Source organism: Geotrypetes seraphini, chromosome 3, assembly GCF_902459505.1.
Source record: "Geotrypetes seraphini chromosome 3, aGeoSer1.1, whole genome shotgun sequence".
NCBI lineage: Eukaryota > Metazoa > Chordata > Amphibia > Gymnophiona > Dermophiidae > Geotrypetes > Geotrypetes seraphini.
This window is the reverse complement of record NC_047086.1, coordinates 310,482,867-310,508,797: the sequence shown is the minus strand read 5'-3', so window position 1 is coordinate 310,508,797 and position 25,931 is coordinate 310,482,867. Positions and strand designations below refer to the sequence as shown.

General features: G+C 43.1%; 1 protein-coding gene across 4 annotated transcripts in view; it reads left to right on the top strand.

The window, feature by feature from the left end:
- ISM1 (isthmin 1) overlaps positions 1-25,931 on the top strand; it is a 279,345-nt gene that overhangs the window by 182,453 nt on the left and 70,961 nt on the right. For 3 of the 4 annotated variants that reach the window (XM_033935437.1, XM_033935435.1, XM_033935434.1), the window contains one exon: positions 21,553-21,642. The exons of the other annotated variant lie outside the window; for it this stretch is intronic. In XM_033935437.1, coding sequence (XP_033791328.1) covers positions 21,553-21,642 — 90 coding nt within the window. The remainder of the gene's footprint in view (positions 1-21,552; positions 21,643-25,931) is intronic. 4 annotated transcript variants of the gene reach the window in all.

Sequence of the window (25,931 nt, the reverse complement as noted above, 5' to 3'; positions counted from 1 at the left end):
TAAGAACAGAGAGTGAGCAGTTTATGGGAGGAATGAGTTTGTCAATTCCTAATTTATCCTGGGAGACCCCAAAAAGTGCTATCAATTTATATTGCTTTGCTTTGCCTTGTGTTCTGCCTTGATCTTTATGGATGGGGCTACTTGTTAAATGGAATCTATTAAGAGATCTGCTATATAATTAATACACAATCTGTTTCTATGTTAATAATTTCCTTTTATTCTCCTTGATTGTGTTGGATCCCTCACAGTAATGGACTATTGCTTAGCAAAATATTTTTCCTCAGTGTGAAATTACCATTATTTTTGTATTTTGTTGCTTGGCTTTTCTATACAAGGTTTTTAGTTTGTATTTAGAGAAATCTGATTTAAAAAATTCCTCTAAGCAATTGGTGGTCTTAAATTTATGCCAAGCACGCCTTCTTTTGTATTTGCCATTCACTGTGGAATCAAGGATTGCCATGGTTTACAGGAATAGAATATTCTTTGATGGGTACAACCATATACAGGGTTTTGCAAAACATTATATCACAATCTTTAGCCTAACTCAGTGGTTCCCAATCTTGGTCCTAGAACCAGTCAGTCAGGTTTTCAGGTTATCCAGAATGAATATTAATGAGATATTTGTATGTAATAGAGGCAGTTCATGCAAATCTCTCATTAATATTCATTGTGGTTATCCTGAAAACCTAACTGGCTGGGGTAACTTCAGGACCAGGTTTGGAAACCACTGGCCTAACTGTTAAATCTTTAGAAAGTGTCTTCTGAAAATGACATGCAGACATTCATTCACTTGCACATCTCCATTAAGAGTATGTAATTTGCGAGTAGTTTGTGTAATGCAGTGTATCGCAAACTGCCTCCTGAGATTCCAAGTGTGTCACGGCACACTGAGGAGGAAGAGAGGTACCAGCCAGCTGACTTGCCAGAGGTTCTCAACATGCAGTATGGCACCAGCGCTGCATGTCTAGCAAATTCCTGATGCCGTCGCTGGACTCCTGCCTTCCTCGTCTTCTCTCCCCACCGCCGGACCAGCAGCGGAAGCTTAGTGTGAATTTAACTTTACCACATAGCTGCCACTAGAATTAGTTTAGATGCAGTCTCATCACGCAGCCTCGGGGCCTTTGCTAGGCTGGTCCACTTTGATGATGTAACCTCCTCTTTCGTCAGAGGCGGGCCAGCCTAGCAAATGCCCCGAGATTGCCTGATGGAACCGCGTCTAAACTATTGCTAGCGGCAGCTGTGTGGGGAAGTTAAAAGCACAGGGAGCTGCCACTAGAGAGAGAAGAGGTACTGTTGGACAGGGGAGGAGGGAAAGGGAAGGGAAGTGTTGTACTGCTGGACAAGGGGGAGAGTGGTGCTGCTGGACAGGGGGGAGGGAAAGGGAAGGGAGAAGGGGTACTGCTAGACAGGGGAGAAGGGAAAGGGAAGTGAGGTACTGCTGGACATGGGGGAGAGGGAGTGGTGCTGCTGGACAGGGGGAGGAAAAGGGAAGAGAGAAGAGTGCTGCTGGACCTGGCAGAAAGGGAGGGAAAGGAAAGGTGCTGCACATTGGAGGGGAGGGTGAGATGGTGCAAGTGGGAATATCATATTAGTTATGAGTGTGGTTGGGGGAGGGAAGGCAAGAAAATTTTTGCAGGAGGAGTGAGTGATGAGAGAGGGAGAAATGTGCATGAGGAGACAGCACGTTGAGTTGGAGGTGGGAAGGACGGACGTCACTCGAGGGAAGATGCAAGGAGAGGGAGAGAGAGAAAGCATGAAGGAGGCAGAAAGTGTTGGACTCATGGAGAGGGTGAGATGGATGGGGAGGATGGAAAGGAGAAATGTCATACCCTGGGGAAGGGTTGAGGGCAGAGAGTGAGAAGTTGGACTCATGGAGAGAAGTTGGTTGGGGGAGGGAAGGAGGATCGGAGGAGAAGCTGCATGCAGGTGGAAGAGAATGTTGGACTGGTGGAAAGGAGGGAGAAATGTTGGACCACTGAGAGGAGGGAGGGAAGGATAGAGAGATAGGAAGGGAAGGGAAGACATAGAAAAGAAGATTTTGAGAAGAAAACAGAAAAATAGAAACATTGAATGTTAAGTTAATGCCAAAGGTGGATGCAAGGCAGAAAGTGAAAGAGAGAGAAACAGTCATTGGAAAAGAAGGCACTGGAAATATAGTTAAAAGCACAGAAAAATTGGTGTCAGGTCAAAAGCGCGCCGGGACAAAGGCGCGCCCAGACAATTGAGCGCAGCGCGGAGGTGCGCACCGCTCAAAATTACTGTTTTTAGGGCTCCGACAGGGGGTGGGGTGGGGGGCAAACCCCCCACTTTACTTAATAGACATCGCACCACGTTGTGGGGGGGTTTGGGGGGTTGTAACCCCCCACATTTTACTGAAAACTTCACTTTTTCCCTGTTTTTAGGGAAAAAGTTAAGTTTACAGTAAAATGTGGAGGGTTACAACCCCCCAAACCCCCATAACGCCGGCGCAATGTCTATTAAGTAAAGTGGGGGGGGGGTCACGTGATGCGGAGCTAGAGAGCAGACGCGTGTGCCTCGAGCTCCTGAGCCCCACTCTCCTTATCAGCAATTTGGCCCTGGCAACTTCACTTCCCCCTGCTCCTACTTAATCTCGGCGACGCCCGATTTCAGCGGCGGTTGTCTACGGCCCGGGGACCCGATGGCTGCTAAAACGCTGCGTCGGGAGAAAGAAAAATTAAAACCGGCGGATCCTAAGATGGCGGACGGCGAGGGCCCGGATAGGAGGATGGTAAACCCTGCATGGCTACAGGCGATCGTGTCGGAGGTGAAGGACGCCATTAAATCATCCTTAGATCCGCGTCTTCAATCCATCACGGACAAGTTGGAGGTGGTGGACGGCCGTTTGGAGTCTCTGAGGGGAGAGTTTGCGGGTTGCTGCCAGAGAGTGTCTGCGCTAGAGGACACCGTGGCTCAGGTTTCCACCACACAGACCGACCTGCAAGCCCGGGTCCGATCTCTGGAGGATAAGCTGGATGACGCGGAGAATCGCTCTCGACGGGGGAATCTGCGACTGGTGGGCTTGCCGGAATCAGTTACCGAAGCGGAACTTCGCGAGTTTTTGGAGCGCTGGCTGGTTGAGACCTTGGAGTTGCATTCTGCAGCGGGGCCCCTGTGGATTGAACGAGCTCACCGGCTTGGACCTCGGCGGGCCCCTTCTGAAAAGCCGCGGGTGGTGATCTTTAAGCTCCTTAACTATGTGCACAAAATGGAGATCCTCCGCGCCATCCGACAGAAGGGGCCACTCCTTTACGAAAATCACCGCGTCCTATGCTTCCAGGATTACTCTCCTCGGGTCTCCAGTCAGCGGCGAGCCTATGCCTCCCTCTGCGCGGATCTGCACCGCAAACACGTGCAGTTCGCATTGCTATATCCTGCAAAGCTTAAGATCTTTTACGAGGGTAAACCTCACTTCTTCGACACCCTGCAGGCCGCATCACGCTTTGTGGCCCAGATGGCGATCCCCTCTACCAGCTCTGCTACCCCATAGAGTTGATGGGTCCATGCTGTGGGCTGCTAGTGTGTTTGACCTATGCGCTGGATCTATGATTTTGTGACTTTTGGACTTGTTACCATCTGCCACCCCTGCCAGCCGGCCTGTTGACTTTGCTGGTAGCCCCGGGTGGGGGAGGGGATTCCCCTCCTTCGTCCTTGGGAGCTCCCTTGGATGGGGCCTGCTGTTCCTGGCTTGGGGAACTTGCGACCAGCTTATGATTCTCTGTTATGCAATTTGGGCTGATGTGCCTTACCTTTGTTACATTTAATTTATTTTATTTGGGACCCTTTTGTTGATCGCATTGGTGTCTGGCGGGGTGTTTGCTTGTGGGGGCGGGGTGTGTATGTGTAGTGGATGTATTAGGGTGCTAGGTGTACTGGTGGAACTGTGAGGGTGGGAGTGGGAGTTCTGAGGTTGTTTCTTTATCTTTCTTGTTCCTCTGGGATTGGATGCTTGATGGGACGTGTAGAATTGGGCTACGGATGGCTGTACTTTTTTCTGCTCTATGGTGGGGACTAGCGGCCACTCTATCCCTTGACTCTGGTTCCGGCTGCTCGGGGTTTGGAGAGGGGGGGTTTGCTGTGGGGGGAGGTCCTTTTGCAGCGGATTAGCCCCCTTTTTCCCCTTCAGTAGGGGCTTCTTAGTAGGGTTCTTGGGTTTGGATGTGGGGGGTTTGTGTATTTGTTGCTGGGTTTGGACAGAACGAGGGGGGCTCTGGGGGCTCGAGGCGACCCTGGTTGTCCTCAGGGACGCAGATGTTTCACGGGGGGGGCAGGGGGGCTATCCCAATGGGGATTAGGGGACAGGGGGATTGTTGGGAGTGGGGGGGTTGCTAGGGACGGATCTCTTTCCTTCTTTTTTTTTCTTCTGCTTGTTCAGGTATTTTTGGTTTCAGTAAAATTCTTCTTCTAGTTGCCTGGAGGTCTGGCTGGGGGGGGGTCTCTCCCGGGGCTCAAGGCCTCAGTAAGCACTTTGGGAGTTTGCTCACCGCTGAGATAGAGTTGAGGATTTGGTGGGTCTGTAGGCTGGGGCGGCCTCACCATCCTTATACTCCATTGCTGGGTTGTCCTATGTTCTGGGCCTTTATGGCTTCTGATGGTTAAATTCATATCTTGGAATGTTAACGGGGTTACTTCACCTGTTAAGAGACAGAAAATATTGCAGACCCTAAACAGACACAGGGCAGATGTTGCCTTCTTACAGGAGACGCACCTGACCTCTTCGGAACATGATAAATTTGCTCGCTGGTGGGTGGGGAGGGTGGTGGGAGCAGCCGCTGTACACCGTAAGTCTGGGGTATTGATTCTTTTGCGCAGGACTTTGGACGCTGTAGTACACGGGGTTTATGAGGACCCACTAGGAAGGTTTGTGCTGGCTCATGTCACGTTGGCTAGAAAGTCTTTTCTCCTTTGTAATATTTACGCACCAAATGTCTATGATAAAGTATTTTACACTCGCCTGTTTAAAGCGCTGACCGGGTTTCCTGGGGTACCCTTGGTAATGGGTGGTGATTTTAATATTGTTCATGAGCCTTGTTTAGATAAGTCTGATCCCCGTCCCCATGAGCGCAGGGATTCGTCTAGGGGAATCCCCCTGCTGTGTTCTTCTTTAGATCTGGTGGACATTTGGCGCGTGCTGCATCCCGGGGAACGTGATTATACGCATTTGTCCCGGGCTCACGGTACCCAATCCCGGATTGATTATTGGCTCTTCTCTTCTAGCCTTTTTTCTTCGGTGAGAGATGCGGGGATTGGCCCATATTGCGTTTCTGATCATGCTTTTGTTTGGAGTACTTTGGATATGGGGACGGGCAATGTGGGCTCCCGGAGATGGCGGTTCCCGCCCGCGTTGTACAAAGACCCAGGGTTTCCTGATCATCTGCTTCAGAAGTGGAAGGATTATCAACTTCATAATGCAGGTCATATGGATGATCCTGTCCTGTTCTGGGACGCAGCCAAGGCTGTGCTCCGTGGGGAAATAATCGCGTATGCTAGTTTCAAAAGGAGGGCACGGGATCGGGAGATCTTACGCTTAGAAAAACAGGTGAGGGCTGCTCGGATGTGGTATGCTTGTGCTCCGACGCCTTGGCGACGTAGTAATCTATTGGCGTCTCAGGCCTCACTAAATGAGTTGCTGCAGGCTCGCTCTGCTCGCTCGATGCTATATTTTAAACATCAATTCCATTTGCATGGCAATAAGGGGGGTAGGCTGTTAGCTAATCTGGTTCGGACGGCGGACGGTCCTCGCCGAGTGCTGCAGGTGGTGGGGGAGGGGGGCGGCTTGGTGGGCTCGGATGCTGAGATAGTGTCGGTTTTTCGCACCTTTTATCAGCAGTTATATTCCCGGCCTGACGAGCCGGACTTACCTAGTGATCTTTATTTAGATAATGTTTCTGTGCCTAAAGTGACTGCTCTTCAACTCCAGCGGTTGAATGCGCCCATCTCCACTGATGAAGTGGCCCTGGCAATTCAATCTAGTCAGTTGTGGAAGGCGCCGGGCCCGGATGGCTTTCGAGCTGAATTCTATAAATTACTTTCAATGGAGATAGCTCCTCTTTTGGCCTCCACCTTTACTGTTTACGTTACACAGGGATCTCTGCCACTGTCTTTACGCGATGCTCACATAGTACTACTCTTGAAACCGGGACGTGATCCCACATTGGCGGGTTCCTATCATCCGATTTCCCTCCTTAACTTGGAGGCCAAGTTTTTTGCGAAAATTTTGGCCAACCGATTGGCGGGTGTCCTCCCTGACCTGGTCGATGATTCTCAGGTTGGATTTGTTCGGACCCGTCAGAGCTCCAGAAACATCCGACGTCTTTTGACTTCTTTGGAGTTTGTCGCTTCTCGTCGCGTGCCTTCTCTGTTGGTCAGTTTTGATGCAGAGAAGGCCTTTGATAGGGTCTCTTGGCCCTTCATGTTTGCCACGCTTCGACATTATGGTTTTGCTGGGTTCTTTCTCGAGGCCATTAATGCTCTTTATGCTTCCCCGTCGGCGGCACTTTGGGTGAATGGTATCCTTTCTGAGTCTTTTGATATCCGGAAGGGCACGCGGCAGGGATGTCCGTTGTCCCCCTTGTTGTTTGTTCTTACGTTGGATCCGTTGATTCGGGAAGTGCTGCAGAACCCTGACATTAGTGGGGTTCGTATTGGTCGGGAGTCTTTCGTGGTTTCTGCATTTGCGGATGATCTCCTTGTACATCTTACTAATCCAGCTACCTCATTGCCTGCTCTACTGATGGCGATAGCTGAATATGGTGATTTCTCCGGTTTTCGGTTGAATTTAGACAAGTCTTTAGCCCTTCCGACGGCCCCGGAGGTTCGGGATTCCTGGCCGGGGATGTTCCCATTGCGTTGGGCGACCGGTGCTTTTCGTTACTTGGGGATCCAGTTGACCTCTTCGGTCGCTACTCTTAAGCAGACCAACTTACGCTTGCTTTTGGATTATACTCGTCAACGGCTGGACCGATGGAAATTTTTTCCCCTTTCGGTGCATGGTCGTATTCACCTTTTTAATATGATTATATTTCCCAAATGGCTGTATGTCCTACAGTTATTACCTATACGCTTATTGCAGAAGGATCTCCGGGCATTTTATAGACTTCTTTCTAAGTTTCTTTGGAATGGGAAAAAACCGCGGATGCAGTTCCGTTTTTTGCTTGGGTCTTGGTCGAGGGGGGGCATGGGCGTCCCTGATTTGCAGAAATATAATCAGGCTTGCCTGCTCCGTTATCTGGGGGATTGGATACTGGACCAGAACGTCTATACTTGCTTTGCTTATGAACGGGCGTACTATTCTCCTTGGCATTTATCCTCCCTATTACATGCACCTCGATCTTCCGTGCCTTCTTCCTTACGCTCCAGCTTGTTGTTGGGATCTTTGCGTGATATCTGGAAGAGTTTGGTGTTGCTTTTAGGAGGGAGGCCGGGGGTTTCTGACCAGTTGCCTCTGCAGGGGAATCTTCAGTTCTTACCCGGTAATTCTTCGGCTTCCTTTAGGAGTTGGGGCCTACTTGGATTGACTACTTTGGAGCATGTCCTCACCGAGGCTGGGACTCTCTGCTCTTGGCCGGCACTTCGACTACGGACGGGGATCAGGGAAACTGACTTTTTTGCGTATCTACAATTAGACCATTACGTTCATTCCTTGAGGGCGGAGGATTTGCAGCTGGGTTTGGGTGGCCGACTTCGCTCATTTTTCGCTAGTTTTGCTGATGGGGGGCTTTCGGTTTCCGCGTTGCATAAAGCTCTTTGTTTGTTGACCCCGCCTCGCTCTTGGGACTCTTTGTGTGCACAGTGGGCCCAGGATTTGGACCTTCTCCCGGCGGACTTGGATGTGGGAGGTCTTATTCGGCGCATCCCCACAGTCTCTGTTTCTGCTGAACTTAGGGAATGTCAGTTTCGGGTGCTCCATAGGGCTTATTTCACGAAGGTTCAGCTGTTCCACTCTGCCTTGACCGACTCTGATCAATGTGAGAAATGTAATGCTGCCCCAAACTCCTTCTTTCACGCTTTTTGGAGTTGTCCGATTGTTCAGTCCTTCTGGAGGAGGGTGGTCCGCTTTTTGGAGGCTCTGTTGGGCTGTCCTGTTCCTCTCACTCCAGTGGGGTTTCTCCTAGACAGATTTGAGGCTTTTCATTTATCGCCTGGAGTAGGTTGTTTATTCCTGCGGAAGGCGGGCTTGGTGGCCAAGAAGATTATCTTGACCGAGTGGGTGTCGGCTGACCCTCCTGCGTATTGGGCCTGGCGTAATCGGCTGCATGCATTGATGTTACTAGAGAGAGGTCAGGTGCGTACTTCCTTTCGTCAATCCAAGATTTTTCTGCGGGTCTGGAGACCCTATATTTATTCTCTGTCTCCTAGAATTCGGAGTTCGATTCTTAACACTTTGAGGCTTTGATCTGCTGGAGCGGTGGGCGTTGTTGCTCTGGGGTGCCCCTTCTTGGCCAAGGACCTCCTATTCCTTTATTTCTCTTTCTTATAATTTTAGTTAGGGGACGGGGAGGGGAGAGGTTTGGCATTTCTTCTCAGGGCTCATAAGAGTCAAGGGCTCTGTTTGCAGGGTATCTTTGTATATATTGTCTATGCCTTTCCATAGGTCAGCGCTTACAGTTCTCTGCTATCAGCTGTACATATTCTTGCTTCTCCGTCCCCCCCTCTTCTCTTTTTTTTTTTTTTTTTTTCTTCTTTTCTTTTCTCTTCTTCTCTTCTTCTGGAGGGGTGTTGGGTTGGGTGGAGGGGGGGAATGAGGTGGGAGGGGGGCGGGAAGGGGAGAGTTTGGAGAGTTGATATCTATTTGATGCATCGCCAGTGCCTTTCTTGTGTTTCCTTGCTCTGATTCTGCTGATGTTAGACGCATATCTGTCTTTGGCTAAGCGATGATGGACAATTTCTTGACATTTGCTCCGGCTCTCCCTGCTTTCTTTGATCTGTACATGTTTCTGATACTTCTGTATGTTTTTGAAAATTCAATAAACAGTTTGTACATAAGTAAAGTGGGGGGGTTCCCCAGCAAAACCCTCCGTCGGAGCCCCTAAAAACAGTAATTTTGAGCGGCGCGCACCTCCACGCTGCGCTCAATTGTCCGGGTGCGCCTTTGTCTTTCGCGCCATTGTCTATGAACCGAAAAATTAAGTCACCAGACAACAAAGATAGGGAAAATGATTTTATTTTCAATATAGTGATTGAAATGTATCAGTTTTGAGAATTTATATCTGCTGTGTATATTGTGTGTGTATATGAAAAATTAATGGAAAAAATTGTATTACAATTAGTAAAGGGGTGGGATTTGGGGCAGAGCTTAGGTGGGCCTAGGACAGAGCTTGGGAGGTTTGTGGTTGGGTACTCAGTTGATATTTGTTAGACTTAGGGGATACTTAACTTGAAAAACATTGCTGTAGGCAATCAGCTAGTGCTAGCACCTCTCCTTCTTTCCGACCCTCTTCCTGCTGGCACCCCCTACTGGCATCTCAGGGCCCGTCTGGAGGGCCTCTGCGTATACTTGGACATTGACGTGATGTCACACATGTACATGATGTCATCATGGTGATGTCTGCGCCCTTCTGGACGCTTCAAGCCGTGGCCTCTATCTTTAGTGTGTTCCGACTTGAGAAAGTTTGAGTGACACAGGAGTAATGCATTGTTTAGAGCAGGGGTGTCAAATGTCAGTCCTCGAGCGCCGCAATCCAGTCAGGTTTTCAGGATTTCCTCAATGACTATGCATGAGATCAATTGGCATACAATGAAACAGTGCATGCAAATAGATCTCATGCATATTCATTGGGGAAATCATGAAAATCCGACTGGATTGCGGCCCTTGAGGGCTGACATTTGACACCCCTGATTTAGAGGGAACTTCATACCAAAGGATATGTACTGGTAAAAGGAAATGAATGATCAGACCAAGTAAATGTGTCTGGTACAAGCATATCCCTGTCTGATGTTAACCCTAGGTCAAGACACTGACCTTTTAATGTGCCTATGCAACTTGGACATCCACTTTAAACCAAAATCATCAATTAATGACAAAATAATTCTATTTGAGAGAGTCATAGAAGAATTAAAATGTCACCAACACTCTAGCTTAACCTGTAACTGCATGAATATAGTAACATAGTAGATGACGGCAGATAAAGACCCGAATGGTCCATCCACTCTGCCCAACCTGATTCTTTTTTAATTTTTTCTTCTTAGCTATTTCTGGGCAAAAATCCAAAGCTCTACCCAGTATTGTGCTTGCGTTCCAAATGCTGAAATCTCTGTCAAAATCTACTCCAGCCCATCTACGCCCTCCCAGCCATTGAAGCTCTCTCAAGCCCATCCTCCCCAAATGGTCATATACAGACACAGACCGTGCAAGTCTGCCCAATACTGGCCTTAGTTCAATATTTAATATTATTTTCTGATTCTAGATTCTCTGTGTTCATCCCATGCTTCTTTGAACTCAGTCACCGTTTTCCTCTCTACTACCTCTAATGAAGTCCTGTTTCATATTCCTTCTATATCTTTCTTGAGCACATTGGAATAAGTTTATTCTGCAAAATCCATTCACTGGTTGCTGAAGAAGAGACTTTGGCATTTGCAGAGTGAACTGCTAGTTGCACTAGTCTTCTCTATAACTGCCAGTAAGATGTGCTTCACTGGCCATCCCAGTCTTTTCTTCAGTGGTTGGTGGAATAAACTTTGACAGGAGCCCAGGTGTTGATTGAAGAGGATTAGCCCAACTAGCCTGTGAGTTTGAAAACTGCACAGTTAGGTTTTTTTGTTTCAACCCAAGTAAGAAAGATTCTGCTTTCAAACTCGCCCCCATTTTCCCTTCAGCTGCTTGCAATATGTCACCCGGTACTTCATCCTGGGAAAATTATGTTGGGAAGGCTTAATCTCTTGAAGCCTCTCCTGTGTTGTCTATGAAAATGGAAGTGGGAAACTGATTGATCCTTACTACTCGTATGAATGTTTTTCTTCAAAATAGACCAACCCTCATGCTAGTGAAGCAAAAGTCATCTTCCCCACCCCACCCCCCGTAAACAAAATTTTAACTTTTTACTACTGGTTTCCATTAACTTTGTAAAAATGGATGATTTTTATTTTGTTCTGTTTTTATGGAAAAAGCCACAGAAGCAGAAATTATTTCAGAATCTCCTTCACTTAAGCAGCTGCTGAGACTGGGCCTAAACAGAATCAGGCCATATGTGCGTAACACCTCAAACATGCACTATAACTAAGGCAGATTTAACCTGTAAACTGTCTGTGTGTCAAGTTATGATAAAACTTATACTGGAAATCTTGCACTGTAAGAATAACTATATCAAATTGTAACCTATAAACTGTATATGTGTATTAATATTAGCCCTTTAGTATGTATCAAGTTAGGATAAAAACTTTTATGTTTAACTTGTAACCCGTTCTAAACTTTTTGGGGAAAACGGGATAGAAAATGAAATAAATTGTGTTCTCTCTCTGCCCCAACACTAATAGGATCAAATAATACTGAGTGCTTTCAAAGTTCTTTTGTGGATTATTGTAGTGAATGTCTTTATGATGGCAAGGTCTGGGCTTCAGGTGTCTCAGACTGGAGTTGATGGCATCTAATCCCAAAGGCAAGGACAACTTAACTTGGCCAAAGAACAGATGACTGTATTGAAAGTGGAATAAAATGAAAATTCAGAAATGATTCAATATATTGTCTTTTTTCAATGTATTGTTTTGTTAGATTCTGGTGGTAAGATCCAGTAGATTTCTGCCAAATAGTACCCAGTAGATTTAACTTTGGGTTAGCAAAACAAATTTATACCCCCTAAAAATTCTTAGATGTTGATTCAAAGTCATATTTGTACTCTGGTCCATAGTTTTCAATTTATGTGTGTCTATATAAAAAAAACATTAAAACATAACATGTTTTTTAAAAAACTAAATTGAACTGGTTATAAAGATGAAGTTTGAAGGCCTCAAGGGTTGGTATGTGTTGTGATCTTGGACAACTATCCTGTCATCTGCACAGAATGTGGGGTGTTTTTTTTTTTTTGGGTGGGGGTTTCAAACAAATGTCCATGGATTGTGATGTAGACCAACTATACATTTATATTTACTCTCAGTACCAAATCCCTTCTTGAAGTGGGTGAATATTTTGGGTGCAAGAAAGATAAAACAAATCACAAAAAGGATGGCAATGGAAACGAAAATGCCCAGTTTAGATAAAGAGCAATTTCTTAAACTGAGCTGCCAGTATATCTGTCATGTAACACCTCAGCTCTGCCCCTGGTATCCACTTAGTGAACATGTGAAGAGTTCTGTTAAGAATTAATTAAGCCCAATCTACATCTGCACATGCTCATGTAGTGGCAAACTCCATATACTAACTAGGGATCTGGGTTCTTGCTGGGGATTCTTAGTGACAGTAAGGCCCATACAATCCTAGGTGGCTACACGATTCCTAGAAATCTGCAATAGACACTACTGATAGAGAATGACACAGGGACAGAATTTGTCTCCGTCCTCGTAAATACCTAAGAACTTAAGAATTGCCATACTGGGACAGACCGAAGGTCAATTAAGCCCAGTATCCTGTTTCCAACAGTGGCCAACCCAGGTCCCAAGTACCTAACTAGATACAAAGTAATAAAACATTTTATGCTGCTTATCCTAAGAATAAACAGTGAATTTCCCTAAGCCATCTCAAAAGTGGCTTATGGACTTCCCTTTTTTAAGCCCCATTAAGCTAACTGATTTCACCACATTCTCTGGCAACAAATTCCAAAGTTTAATTACACGTTGTGTGAAGAAATATTTTTTCGAGTTAGTTTTAAATCTACTACTTAGTAGCCTCATTGCATAACCCCCCTAGTCCTAGTATTTTTTGGAAAGAGTAAACAAGCAATCTACACTTTCCACTCTACTGAGTTTTCTCTTCTCCAAACTGAAGAGCCCTAGCTGCTTTAGCCTTTCCTCATAGGGAAATTGACCAATTATTTTTATCATTTTCATCACCCTTCTCTATCCTTTTCTAATTCCACAATGCGTTATCTTTTTTTTGTAGATTTTGCAACCAGAATTGCACACAGTATTTGAGGTGTAGCCATACCATATAGTGATACAAGGGCATTATAACATTTTGATCTTTGAGAAACCATCCCATATCATTCTTTAGTGTCTATCTCATCCTCAGTCCTTCTACACCAGCATTCTTCAATGCAAAGCTTGAGGGTCAGTGTCTGTACCCATTCATACTCTGGTTCTTTCATCTCTCCTTAAAGAATGACACGGGGGAGGAAGTGACATCAGGCCGAATGGCTGCTTAAGCACAAGGCTCATCGCTGGCATTAAATTTATAATGGATTATTCTCTGCAGATGCCATGAAAAGTTGGAAGTGCTAACGATTATCATCAGCGAGTTATGCTCCTTTGTCCCTGAAGAAGGACATGAAACAGGGTACTCAGTAGGGTAATCAGCCACAGCACCCCTCTTAACAGAAACAAATAGCTGCGTGCTTCCACATATTAGCATTTTTATCCTCACTTTGATATTATGAACTAATGTGGGATTTTTGTATTATCTCATGTAAGTAGGGTAATGAGCAATATTTAATGAAAAAGGATCTGCAAAAGTTAGAGGAATGGTCTAATGCCTGGCAACTAAAATTCAATGCAAAGAAATGCAGAGTAATGCATTTGGGGATTAATAATGGGAAGGAACCGTATATGCTGGGAGGAGAGAAGCTGATATGCACGGACGGGGAGAGGGACCTTGGGGTGATAGTGTCCGAAGATCTAAAGGCAAAAAAACAGTGTGACAAGGCAGTGGCTGCTGCCAGAAGGATTCTGGGCTGTATAAAGAGAGGCGTAGTCAGTAGAAGGAAGAAGGTGTTGATGCCCCTGTACAGGTCATTGGTGAGGCCCCACTTGGAGTATTGTGTTCAGTTTTGGAGACCGTATCTGGCGAAAGACGTAAGAAGACTTGAGGCGGTCCAGAGGAGGGCGACGAAAATGATAGGAGGCTTGCGCCAGAAGACGTATGAGGAGAGACTGGAAGCCCTGAATATGTATACCCTAGAGGAAAGGAGCGACAGGGGAGATATGATTCAGATGTTCAAATACTTAAAGGGTATTAATGTAGAACAAAATCTTTTCCAGAGAAAGGAAAATGGTAAAACCAGAGGACATAATTTGAGGTTGAGGGGTGGTAGATTCAGGGGCAATGTTAGGAAATTCTACTTTACGGAGAGGGTGGTGGATGCCTGGAATGCGCTCCCGAGAGAGGTGGTGGAGAGTAAAACTGTGACTGAGTTCAAAGAAGCGTGGGATGAACACAGAAAATTTAGAATCAGAAAATAATATTAAATATTGAACTAGGCCAGTTACTGGGCAGACTTGTACGGTCTGTGTCTGTGTATGGCCATTTGGTGGAGGATGGGCAGGGGAGGGCTTCAATGGCTGGGAGGGTGTAGATGGGCTGGAGTAAGTCTTAACAGAGATTTCGGCAGTTGAAACCCAAGCATAGTACTGGGTAAAGCTTTGGATTCTCGCCCAGAAATAGCTAAGAAGAAAAAAAATAAAAAAAATAAAATAAAAATAAAAAAATTTAAATTGAATCAGGTTGGGCAGACTGGATGGACCATTCGGGTCTTTATCTGCCGTCATCTACTATGTTACTATGTTATGTTAATATTTAACGTTTCCCTCTCACACAGCACTTTAGTTGTTGAATAAAAGAAAAATCACTTGTTGGTGAAAATACCGTGTTTCCATAAAAATAAGAACTACCCCGAAATAAGCCCTAGCATGATTTTTGGGGTAGGTCTTAATATAAGCCCTACCCCCTAAAATAAGCCCTATGGCCTCTTTTATAAAGCTGCACTAGCGGCTGCGCTGCGCTAACGGTCCCGAAGCCCATAGAGATTTAAAGGGCTTCAGGGCTGTTGCTGCGTGGCAGCCGCTAGTGCGGCTTTGTAAAAGAGGCCTCTCGTCTTAGGCAGCCGCACTTCTCTCCCCCCCCCTCCCCCCCCCCCCCCCCCCCCCGCTGACCCTCCATCCTTCCCTCCCAACTGATCACCGCCGACCGCGACCATAAATACCTTCTGGCAGAGGAGCGTCGGGCCAGCAGCATTCGCAGGCTGCTTCGCGGCCTTCTGTATACTGATGACATCATCAGTAACGTGGCACACAGAAGGCCCCATGTACATGAAAAAAATAAGACCTAGTGCCTTTTTTGAGCCCCAAATGAATAGAAGACACTGTCTTATTTTCAGGGAAACACAGTAGATGATGTTTCTGGGTAATTCCTACGGTGTACTTTTAGGGTGCATATATGTTGTGGGATAAACCCTGGTGGAGACTTGATCATTTTGATAAATTTTCCTAGAACTGATTTTTCACCTAAATATTAATGACAAGTGGTTATTTAAGAAAACGGTAAAATGTCTATTGTTCTGTGTGATAGTTTGGAATCTATGAGCAGGTTTTTCTAGGAATATATCTATTTAACCTCCTCTGAGGTTTTGAGGCTTTTTTTTTGAAGTTTGGATTGATGAATATACATGCCACACTCTCCTTTCCCAGAGCCTCTGTCAGACCTGGTACATCATATACCCCATATCTAGGCATGTCATGTCACACTGATAATTCTGTCTTCAGCCCAGTTCTTCTCACATGAATCAACTACATTTGGTTTAGTTTAAACATGTGGTTGTAACATTTATTAGATGAAAGGCCAAAGATCTGCTAGTCTGAAAAACAGCCGAATTATGTCAAGTAAAAGCCTGTTAGCCATCTTAGAGAGAGACTACTTCCCTTATCCATTTTAAAGTTAGCATCTATCTCACTATTATCCCCAATTCATAATGATAAAATTATCATTTTTAAAATTGTGCCTAACACTCCTCTTCTAGATACATTTGTGCTGAAGTAGCACAGCATATTCATGTAATACTGCATGAATAACTATATATAATCACTTCCATAATACTATTCGATCATCGCACTAACATATCTAGCAAAACTTAGTAACAATAAAGAATAATGCATCCTTTGTTATAATATGTGAATATATATGTGCATAAGTAAGTGTGTATTTTTAAATGTCCTTTCCTAAGCATTCTAATAGGTAACATAAGAAAATGACAAACTATTCAGATATACATTTTATTCATCTTTCATCCTCTTATTATCCTAAGCAAACTATTTGTTTGATTAACTAATAGTATAGTTTGTTAGAAGCCTCCTAACAAGGAGGAGAATGGCTTACAACCCTGTTCTGGAAAGATGTGCTATGGAGAAGAATGCTTTGCCAGGAAGTAGGGGACGACGACAATCTCTTCCTGGGCAGAAGTAAGAAATGCTGTACAGTGAACTGTTTTAAATTACTCTTTTTAGAGCAGTATTAGCCTGACTGCAATTAGCAAAGTTCAAGTCAATTCACTAAACAAGGGGTAGACTAGAGTAAATGTGTAGTATTGACTGTATGGAAACATTAAATAAAATATCTTATTGAGATGCAGAGATTTGTAAGTTTTTATATATATTTCTTTAATCTGACCTTAATTAAGATTGTTGATCTGTGTTACTATTGATTTGAGCTAAATAAAGCTAATTTTAAATCCCAAGTACCAAGTAAATCCCAAGCATAGCATTGAGAAGGCATAACAGATCCCGTAACAATGAGGTGGAGTTTGTGCATTGCATTGAAGAGGTGGAACAATGAACTGATGACCATGCAGCACAGCTTGCCTCGCATGAGAAGTAATTTGCCAACTATCTCCAGAAAAATAACTATCTTATGGACCAAGTTGAAGATTTGGAAAATAGAAGCAGGTGGTAGAATTTACGGATCTGCGGGGTGCCTGACAGTCCCGAATACAGTGACTGTACTGAAATAGTACAGAAGATTGTTTCTCATATTCTGATATTACCCCCTCTTCCCCCTCCCCCTTTTTACAGGTGAAAGTTGAGCGAGCTTTTAGTGCTCTCGGCCCTGTGAGGTCCAACCTTGCCAAGAATATTGTGTGTTTTCATAGCTTCTTTCAGAAAGAGGCCATTTATGCTACTGCGAGAAAACAAGAGTCAATTATCTGGGACTCTTAGATCTCTTTTTTTTTTGCAGATATTTCTCCTATTACACTCAAGTGACCGAGGGAACTTGGTGAATTTACAACAGAATTATGATTAAGCAGATTCGCTACAGGTGGACATTTCATTTTGGTTTTAACTACAATGGGTACTACTTATGGGATGTCATCGAAAACTTTGGTCCTGTAAACTTCAATTTCTGGGCTGGAATAAAGACAGGGACATGACAACCAAGCCTGCTTCACCACATGTTTCCCTACCTTTATGGCAGTGTGTATTCACCAGGAAATGGAGATTTGACATCTATACAGAAAGCTAACATTAAGTGACTGTTTTGTTCCTAGTGACACTGGAGTTGGGATGCAGTTCCATATTTAATGGTTCATGATTGAGGCATTTTCCTAAGTATGGTTCTCTTTTATGTTTGGGGCAATGCCAAGTGTGGTTTAAGTATGATAGGGAGCTTTAGTTACTGCCCTGCTAGAGTACACACATGATTTGTGTGTTTTTGTGTTTCTGGTTAATTGCTGTGGTTTTGCTTGGGGTTGGGAGAACATAAGAATAGCCTTACTGGGTCAGACCAATGGTCCATCAAGGTCAGTAGCCCAAACCCAAGGTGTAGCAATATTCCGTGCTACCAATACAGAGCAAGCAGTGGCTTCCCCCGTGTCTTTCTCAATAACATACTATGGACTTTTCCTTCAGGAACTTATCCCCCTGTTGGTTATTAATTTTGTTTCTTTAGGGATTTTGATAAGGTATTTGGTGGGTGGGGGCTGGGGGGAAAGAGTTTGGAGTGGGCAGGAAGTTTACAGGCTCCTTCATTGTGGTATGTTATGTATTTGGAAGCTATATCGTTCTGGACTGCCATGCTTTTTCCTTTTCCTTACCACTTTTCTCAGAAATCTATTAAAGTAGTTTTTCATAATGTCAAGGGCTTGAAAATCCCCATTTGAGGCAGTGTCTTCATAGAGATTAGGTACTTCTATTTCAGTGGTCTCAAATTCACGGGCCGCATGCGGCCCTCCAGGTGCTATTATGCGGCCTGTGTTCTGGGCAGAAAAAATAGAGTACTTGGAGAGCCGCAGAAAAAATAGTTAATGTCTTATTAAAGAAATTACAATTTTGCATGAGGTAAAACTCTTTATAGTTTATATATCTTTCATTTTAACTGTTAAAGGAAAGTTTTATAAACTATAAAGAGTTTTACCTCATGCAAAATTGTCATTTCTTTAAGACATTAACTATTTTTTCTGTGGCCCTCCAAGTACCTACAAATCCAAAATGTGGCCCCACAAAGGGTTTGAGACCACTGTTCTATTTGTTTAGTTCAGGAGAAGCACTTTAAGAGACATGACATCTTGTTTGTGTGTCTTGCCTGTTTAGATTGTAAGCTCTTTTGAGCAGGGACTATTTTCTTACGCTTTGTGACTCTGTACAGCGCAGCATGCGTCTGGTAGCGCTACAGAAATAATTAATAGTAGTAGTGATGAATGTCTTAACATCTAAAGATTTTCCTCTGCAAGTCTTTGCATCTCATTCAGCTAAAAAAATAGCAGGTACTTATATCTTTATATCTAAACACTTTCAGGCTCGTATTTTAGATCAGATTATTGACCCTGAAGGCTGGTTTGAGGCACTTCATGTTAACCTCTAACTTTAATGCTACACTGTTCCTCCCATTGGATAATTCTGGTCCAGTCAAATAACATAGGCAAGATAGAAGGACGCTTCAGACCTTTCTCCACTGTTTGGGTTTAGTTGATACATGGCAACAATGTTATCCCTGTAAGGCTCGGTTCACTTTTTATTATTATGTACATGATTCTTATTCAAGCATAGATTTTTTTTCTTTCACATTCAATAGGATTTTGCCTTTACTGCCTGGCTCCTTTCATACCTATTTCTAGAAGCCCTCTGGTCATTCCGGAATTAGATTCCTATGGTGTACAGTTCCTTCTTGATATAATCCTCCTCTAATCGCATCCAGGTCCATGTTTGCTCTCTTTGCACCTTTCCTATCATTTTTCCTTAACTAGGAAATAGTCCTATTTCTTGTTTAGTCCTCAGGACTCTGAGCACAGTTTTCTAACTCAATATCTCAGTAGTATATCTTTTTTTTTTTTTTTACAGAAAGAGTAGTAGATGGGTGGAATAGTCTCCCAGTAGAGGTGGTGGGGATGGAGACTGTCTGAATTCAAGAAAGCATGGGACAGGCACTTGGGATCTCTTAGGGAGAGGAGGAGATAATGATGCTGGTGGTTGGTAGACTGGATGGGCCATTTGGCCTTTATCTGTCATCATGTTTCTATGTTTCTAAATTTACCTAAAGACCAAATATGAAAAGAAACACTGGTATCACTAGCTAGTGATTTGAAGGTTAACCATCTAAGAGGTAGAGTTGTTATTATTAATAATAATAATAACAACTTTATTTTTGTATACCACCATACCCAGAGAGTTCTAGGTGGTTCACATCAATTAAACAGAGTTACAAGCAGCTCAATACCAATTGATCAAAGTTGCGGACAACGAAGTAGATGAGGTTGGAAGAAGTAGGAAAGAGTAGGTCAAGGCTGAGTGAGGTAGTACGGTTGAGGAGGGGGAGAGGTTTTGGTTAATTAAGAAGGGACATTAAGGATCCTGGCCGTGGAAGAGGTGGGTTTTGAGTAATTTTCTAAAGCCGAGGTAGTTGGGGGCCTTGAGGACCATTTGGGCTAGCCATGGGTTTAGCTTGGCAGCCTGGAAGGCAAAGGTTTTGTCAAGGAATTTTTTGGAGTGGCATAGTTTTAGGGAGGGGAAGGCGAAAAGTTGAATTCTGCGAGAGTTCTTGTAGCAGTGGTTCAGGAAGAAGTAAGGGATGATGTAGCTTGGGGATAAGCCAAATACTGTTTTGTAACAGAAGCTAATAGGACTTTGGATTCAAATGGTAGCCAGTGGAGTTTGTGGTAAAAAGGGGTGACGTGTTCCCATTTTTTCAGGCCGAATATGAGGCGGACAGCGGTGTTCTGGATCATTCTGAGTCTCCTGATAGTTTTCTTCGTGGAGCTCAAGTAAATAATATTGCAGTAGTCCAGTATGCTGAGAATGGAGGATTGTACTAGCAGGCGGAATGAAGTGTCGCCAGAGCACCGAGATGCTTTTCCTAACTGTAATATCAGTGTGTTTCTCCAGGGATAGATGTTTGTCCAGTGTGACTCCCAGTATTTTTAAGGTTTGTTCGAGGGGGAATTGTGGTGTCTTTGATTTTGTCTTTGGGAGTCGCTAGGAAGAATTTTGTTTTGTCTGGGTTTAGTTTTAGTCTGTAGGATAGCATCCAGTGTTCTATCTGATTGAGTATACTTGAAAGGGAGGTGAAAGCATCGATAATGAGCTTTATTAGTAATTAAGTTTCATTGCATATTAGAGTGTGGCGCAGTGGTTAAAGCTACATTCTCAGCACCCTGGGGCTGTGGGTTCAAACCCACGCTACAACTTTTGACCCTGGGCAAGTCACTTAATTCCCCCCCTTGTCCCAGGTACACTAGATAGATTTTGAGCCCACTGGGACAGACAGGGAAAAATGCTTGAGTACCTGAATAAATTCATGTAAAACCGTTCTGAGCTCACCTGGGAGAACGGTATAGAAAATTGAATAAATAAATAAATAATTTATTAGAACAGTGTTTTTCAACTTCAAGTACCCTGAGCTCTGATCAGCCAAACAGACATTCCAAAAAGACATATTCAAATCACAAAATAGTAAATAAAATAGATTTTTCTATCTTTATTTTATTTTTCTAATTGTGCTTCTCCAAGTCTGGTTTGTGCTTTTCTCCATCTTCTCTTAACTCTCACCATTTTTTTCTTCCTCCTTTTCCTTTCAGCTTTCTTTAATTTATTTTTCTGCCTCTATCCATATTTAATTCATTCTTCCATCTGTCTTTTACTGTGTCTACCTACAGCTTTCTATCTCTGTCTTATGTGGCACTCCTATTCCCCTTCATTATTCCCCAGTCTTTCACTAACTGTATTCTCTTCCTTCCTCCTATCTTCTAGTGTGTTCCCACTTTCTCTCACCATCCTTCCATCATCTTTCCATACAATTAAACTTCATTAACCAAGACTAACAACCAAGAAATTATCTTATAGAAATAAGATTAATATGAATAAATAAAGGTTCAGAGGTACTGCATGTAGTATAATGTAGTAAGCAGTTGTATACTATAATGTAATAAGCTGGTATTCTAGTCTGTAAATTTTTGTTTAATTAAAATTGTATAAACTTGGGTGAATCAAACCTTTAATGAAACGAAGTCAAACTTCGCATATGTACTGTATAATGTGAGCTATGCATAGTGAAATTCTTAGCTTTCTTTTCAAAATCTTTCTTAATATAATTTGTAATCACATTTCCTGACTGTTGCATCTTAGCTGCTAAAGATTATACTGTATAGAATATATTGTGGTGGTTAATATGCTTTGTGTTTTGGACTTCAGGTATTGAAGATACCTTCAGAACTGCTGCCACAGATATGAGCCTGTTTGCAGCAAGTGAAGATTTTAATGCCACAAAACTATTTGGAGTTGGTAAGATTTCTTGACAATTAAAACTACTAGAATAAGATACCCTATGTACTTGAATATAAATCCATCCGAATATAAACAGATATACCATTTTTGCCTCACTTTTTAAGGGGAAAATGGTATCTTAAATATAAACTGATTGTTTATATTCCATCATTCCTCCCTTACCATCCATCTACCCTCCCTCTCTTTTTCTTCTCCTCCACCACTGCTGACGCTGCCAGGATTCCCCAACCGAGCCAGTAGATTTTTCCTGCCCTCAGCAGCACCCCCCACCCCTTCTGAACTATCAGACCCCTCCCTCAAGCATCTGAACAGATGTGATCCCCCTTTCCAACTCCAGGCCTCATCTTGCTTCCCCAATGGTCTAGCAATGAGTTGGGGCAGGGGTGATCTGCATCTGCACTCACTCCTACCCTTGCTCTCTCCATGGTAAAAATGGCTGCTGAGACTTCCAATGACAGCCTTGGCAGCCATTTTTACTACAGAGAGAGCATGAGCAGAAGCAAGTGGGTTTCACTCCTGCCCTAATGTGCCGCTAGACCACCAGGGAAGCAAGGTAAGACCTGGGGGTCAGGAGGTGAGGTTGTGTCTATTCGGGGTGGAAGGCAGGAGAGGGACATGGCCTGTTTGAGGGGGGGCCCCCACACATTCTATGGTGGGAGGGGGGTTTACTGATTCAGAAGAGTTGGTGGGGGTGCTGTTGATGGCAAGAAAACTGTTGGTTTGGGGGGGAGGTGGAGGTAGAGGAACATTATTGGGATAAATGTCCCATCAGGGAGAGGGAAGGCTTGAATATAAACTGAGACCCTCATTTTTGGGCCACTTTTTATATTAGAGTATATATAGTATATGGAAGGGCTAATTATATAGAAATTACATTACAGTTGCAAAGCTTTTTATACTCCGCCAAAGCCATAATGAGTTCCAGGCAGATTACAATAAAGCAGATGACCAGAAACAAACTCAGTTAAACAGGCAATATTTAATAAAGTTCAAAAATTTATTGAATAAAACTGTAAAAGCTTGTAAAATAATCATTTACACATACAATTTGATGCTTATGTGAATGACTGGTGATTTATTTTCTGCCTCTTTGTAGAAATTCACCGAAGGTGGTGTACAACAAATATAACCCAAATTTGGGCAATTAACAATTACGACAGTAAAATATTTGTATAACAGTATACATTATAGTATGCTACTTACAGTTAGAGCTGTACCAAATGAATTTTTTTCTATTTAGCCAAATATGAATAATTAAAGGAATAATTTGGTTGAATACAAATATGACATTAAACAATGCAATTTCTAGTCTTTAAAATATTAGAAATGGTCTTCATTACTTACATATTTTGTAGGTCTTTTGTCATGCTTTCTAATAATTCAACTATTATCTTTATTTTTACCTTCCAATAAAGAATTGTTTTTAAGAGACTTTTGAAAATTTGCTAAGTTTTTATTTCAGAAACACCAAATGGACTGTTTTCATGGGAAATGCAAGTTCTCCATTCAGGAAAAAGTGATACCAACTGCACTAAGCAGCCTTTCACTTGGCACACTTGTGGAAGGAAGTTAAGAAAAGTTTTAACACACATACTCGGGACTGAGGAAGTTGTTAATTCAGTCTTCTCCCAGAACTGTCTCTTCAGTTCTTGATAAAGATGATATAGCAAGGGATTTATTCATTTCAGTTTCCAGGACTGAAGTTGCTGAAATATGTTCTTTACTGCTCACTTTAGAATGAGAAAAATCCTATGCAGCCCAAAAATAAATGCATTTGAATACCTTTCTTGGTGAGTTTTCTTTTTCGGAGGTTGTTTCATCTTCAGCTTGTTAATTCCAGTGTATCTGAAGGCTGGGATTTATCATGTGACTATTCAAAGAGTTCACATGCAGTTAAGAATTTCATTTTCACCTCTATATGTTTTAATTCATGTTTGTAATTTAAACCTTAGGTCAATGCATGTGGCAACTATAAGAAACGCATCTCCAAATAGATGCGAAAATCACTCTGTCACAGATTTTCTCCAAGGACAAGCAGGAATAGTATTTTCACATGTGAATGATGTCCTCCATGGAACCCAGTACTGACACTAACAAGTGCACCATCACTCTTAAATTTTTAGGTAGTGCCCATACCGCACATGTGCTGATGCCTTCCTGCCTGATGTTGGCTCATGGGACCATCAGTTCTTTTTCCACAGAGCTGTCTCTTCAGTTTTCTCTTCAGCATGTCAAAATTTTCAACTTTCATGTGCCATCTAGGAATGCAACTGCATCCTCCTAGGTGTTGACTTCCTTGACGCACAGTAAGCATTGATGCAAGATGACCATTCTCCTTCCATCCAGATAACTTCTCCTTATAAGCAAGCCTCGACATCGAGGTCACCCATGCCACACCAGCCATTACAGCAGTTTGCTTCCATACTGATGTTTTTCTGGTATCAGCATTGTTCCTTCAAGAAGATATCCAGGCTATGCTCAGACAAGATCTTTCAGGGCTACTGCAGTCGCAGTTTTCACTTGCATTAAAGGCTTCCATGCCTGCCTCAGCCTAGCCCAAGGATTTATCAGTCTGCATGGACCCACTTGACGCATGCATAGTCATCAGTAGAGGAGTTATCTTCTGCCTTGAAGCATCAACCTCCTCCTCAGTGCACCTCTATGCACAGTTGACCCACCTCTTGATGCACATCCTAACTCATCTAGTAGGAAGTTCTTAAAGGAGTCTTGTCTCGGATATCTCCAACCATTCAGATGAGGACTTGCCAGATCCCTCAGCAGATGAATCCTACAGTTAACATTTTGATCCTAGCCCTTCTACTCAATGACACACATCTCTGCCGGAAAGTATATTTTTTTTACTGTCTTTATAAGGCATATGGGATAGGCTCTATCCATCAGGATAGAAGTAGAGGAGGAACCTCGTTCTGAACTTTATAAACACCTTCACTTTGAAGTACCACCAAATGAATACATTAAAGTACCTTTACACAATGTCAGGAAATAGACTTTATTTAAAAACTGTGAGACTCACTTATCAGGGCAGGTAGCTCCTATAAAGATACAGAATTCAAACGTATCCAGGATTTGACAGAACTCAACCCCAACATCATTCATTAGTTGTGGAATCTGTCCTCAAGCTCAGTCTTATGTGTCTGCTCCTCCAGGCAGAAAAACCAAAACATTGGACTCTTTTTTTTTTTTTTTGGGGGGGGGGGAGACGAAGTGCCTTTTTCAGTCATCTATGCTCCTTAACAGATTTATAGACTACCAATTTTGCATGTCCATTTACTTCAAGTTTTACTAAAACAATTGTCGGAATTTGAGGAATTTCTCCCCTCAGACAACTTAAAACAATTTCAACAATTACCTTAAAACTTGTTTACTACTAGTAAGTTCATGGCTGGGGCAGCTTTCAATGCCTTTGATGTTTCTTTCAAAACATCTGTAGTAGCAATTGCAATGCACCATTTGGCCTGACTTCAAGTTTCTGATCTGGAAACTTCAGGTCAAGAACGCCTTTCCAATGTGCAGATAGTATGATAACCATCTAAACCTCATCCAGATTTTCCTATTATTATAACACCAAGAGGTGTTGCAATCGGCCACCTTCATCATCATCTAGGCTTGCTCCTTAACAACCTCATGCAAAACAATGACACAAAAATCACAACCTCAGTCTCAATCCAAACAGCAGTTGTCCTTCTGACTCCTTTTTAGAGAGCATTGTCAACATTCTCATGACTCTTCTTCATAAGCATCCCAGCAGGGGCAGATTAATTTATTTTCAATGTTTAGACATGGATTAAGTTGTTGTAATGTTAGCTGTGTGTTTATTCTATTAAAAGAAAGTAGCTACAAAGAAAGTGAGACACTATTGAAAAAAATCACTGACATAGACTCGTATGATGATCGAGAGACAGATGTAGTTTTTTAGCATATAAAATGCAATTGATTTGTTCAATGGAAAACTATCTCAAAAACTGCATACTTGAACATATGTTGGATATGGAGCTATAGTTGAAAACGCGGGGGAAAATGCGGCACATGCACAGGTGGTCTTTTAAGGAATTTCTACTTACATATTCAGATTAGAATAACATTTTGGAAAATGACGTAATAAGCATTCAAATGTAAATTACATGGACAAAGCAAAATTGAAATAAAATATATAAAAAAACAGTAAGGTAGACAAATAGAAGCAGAGGAGTGGATCCCAAATGAATAAAATATACATTTTATTGAGTTTAAAATACCCTTTGTGGGCCACGTTTCACCCCAAACTA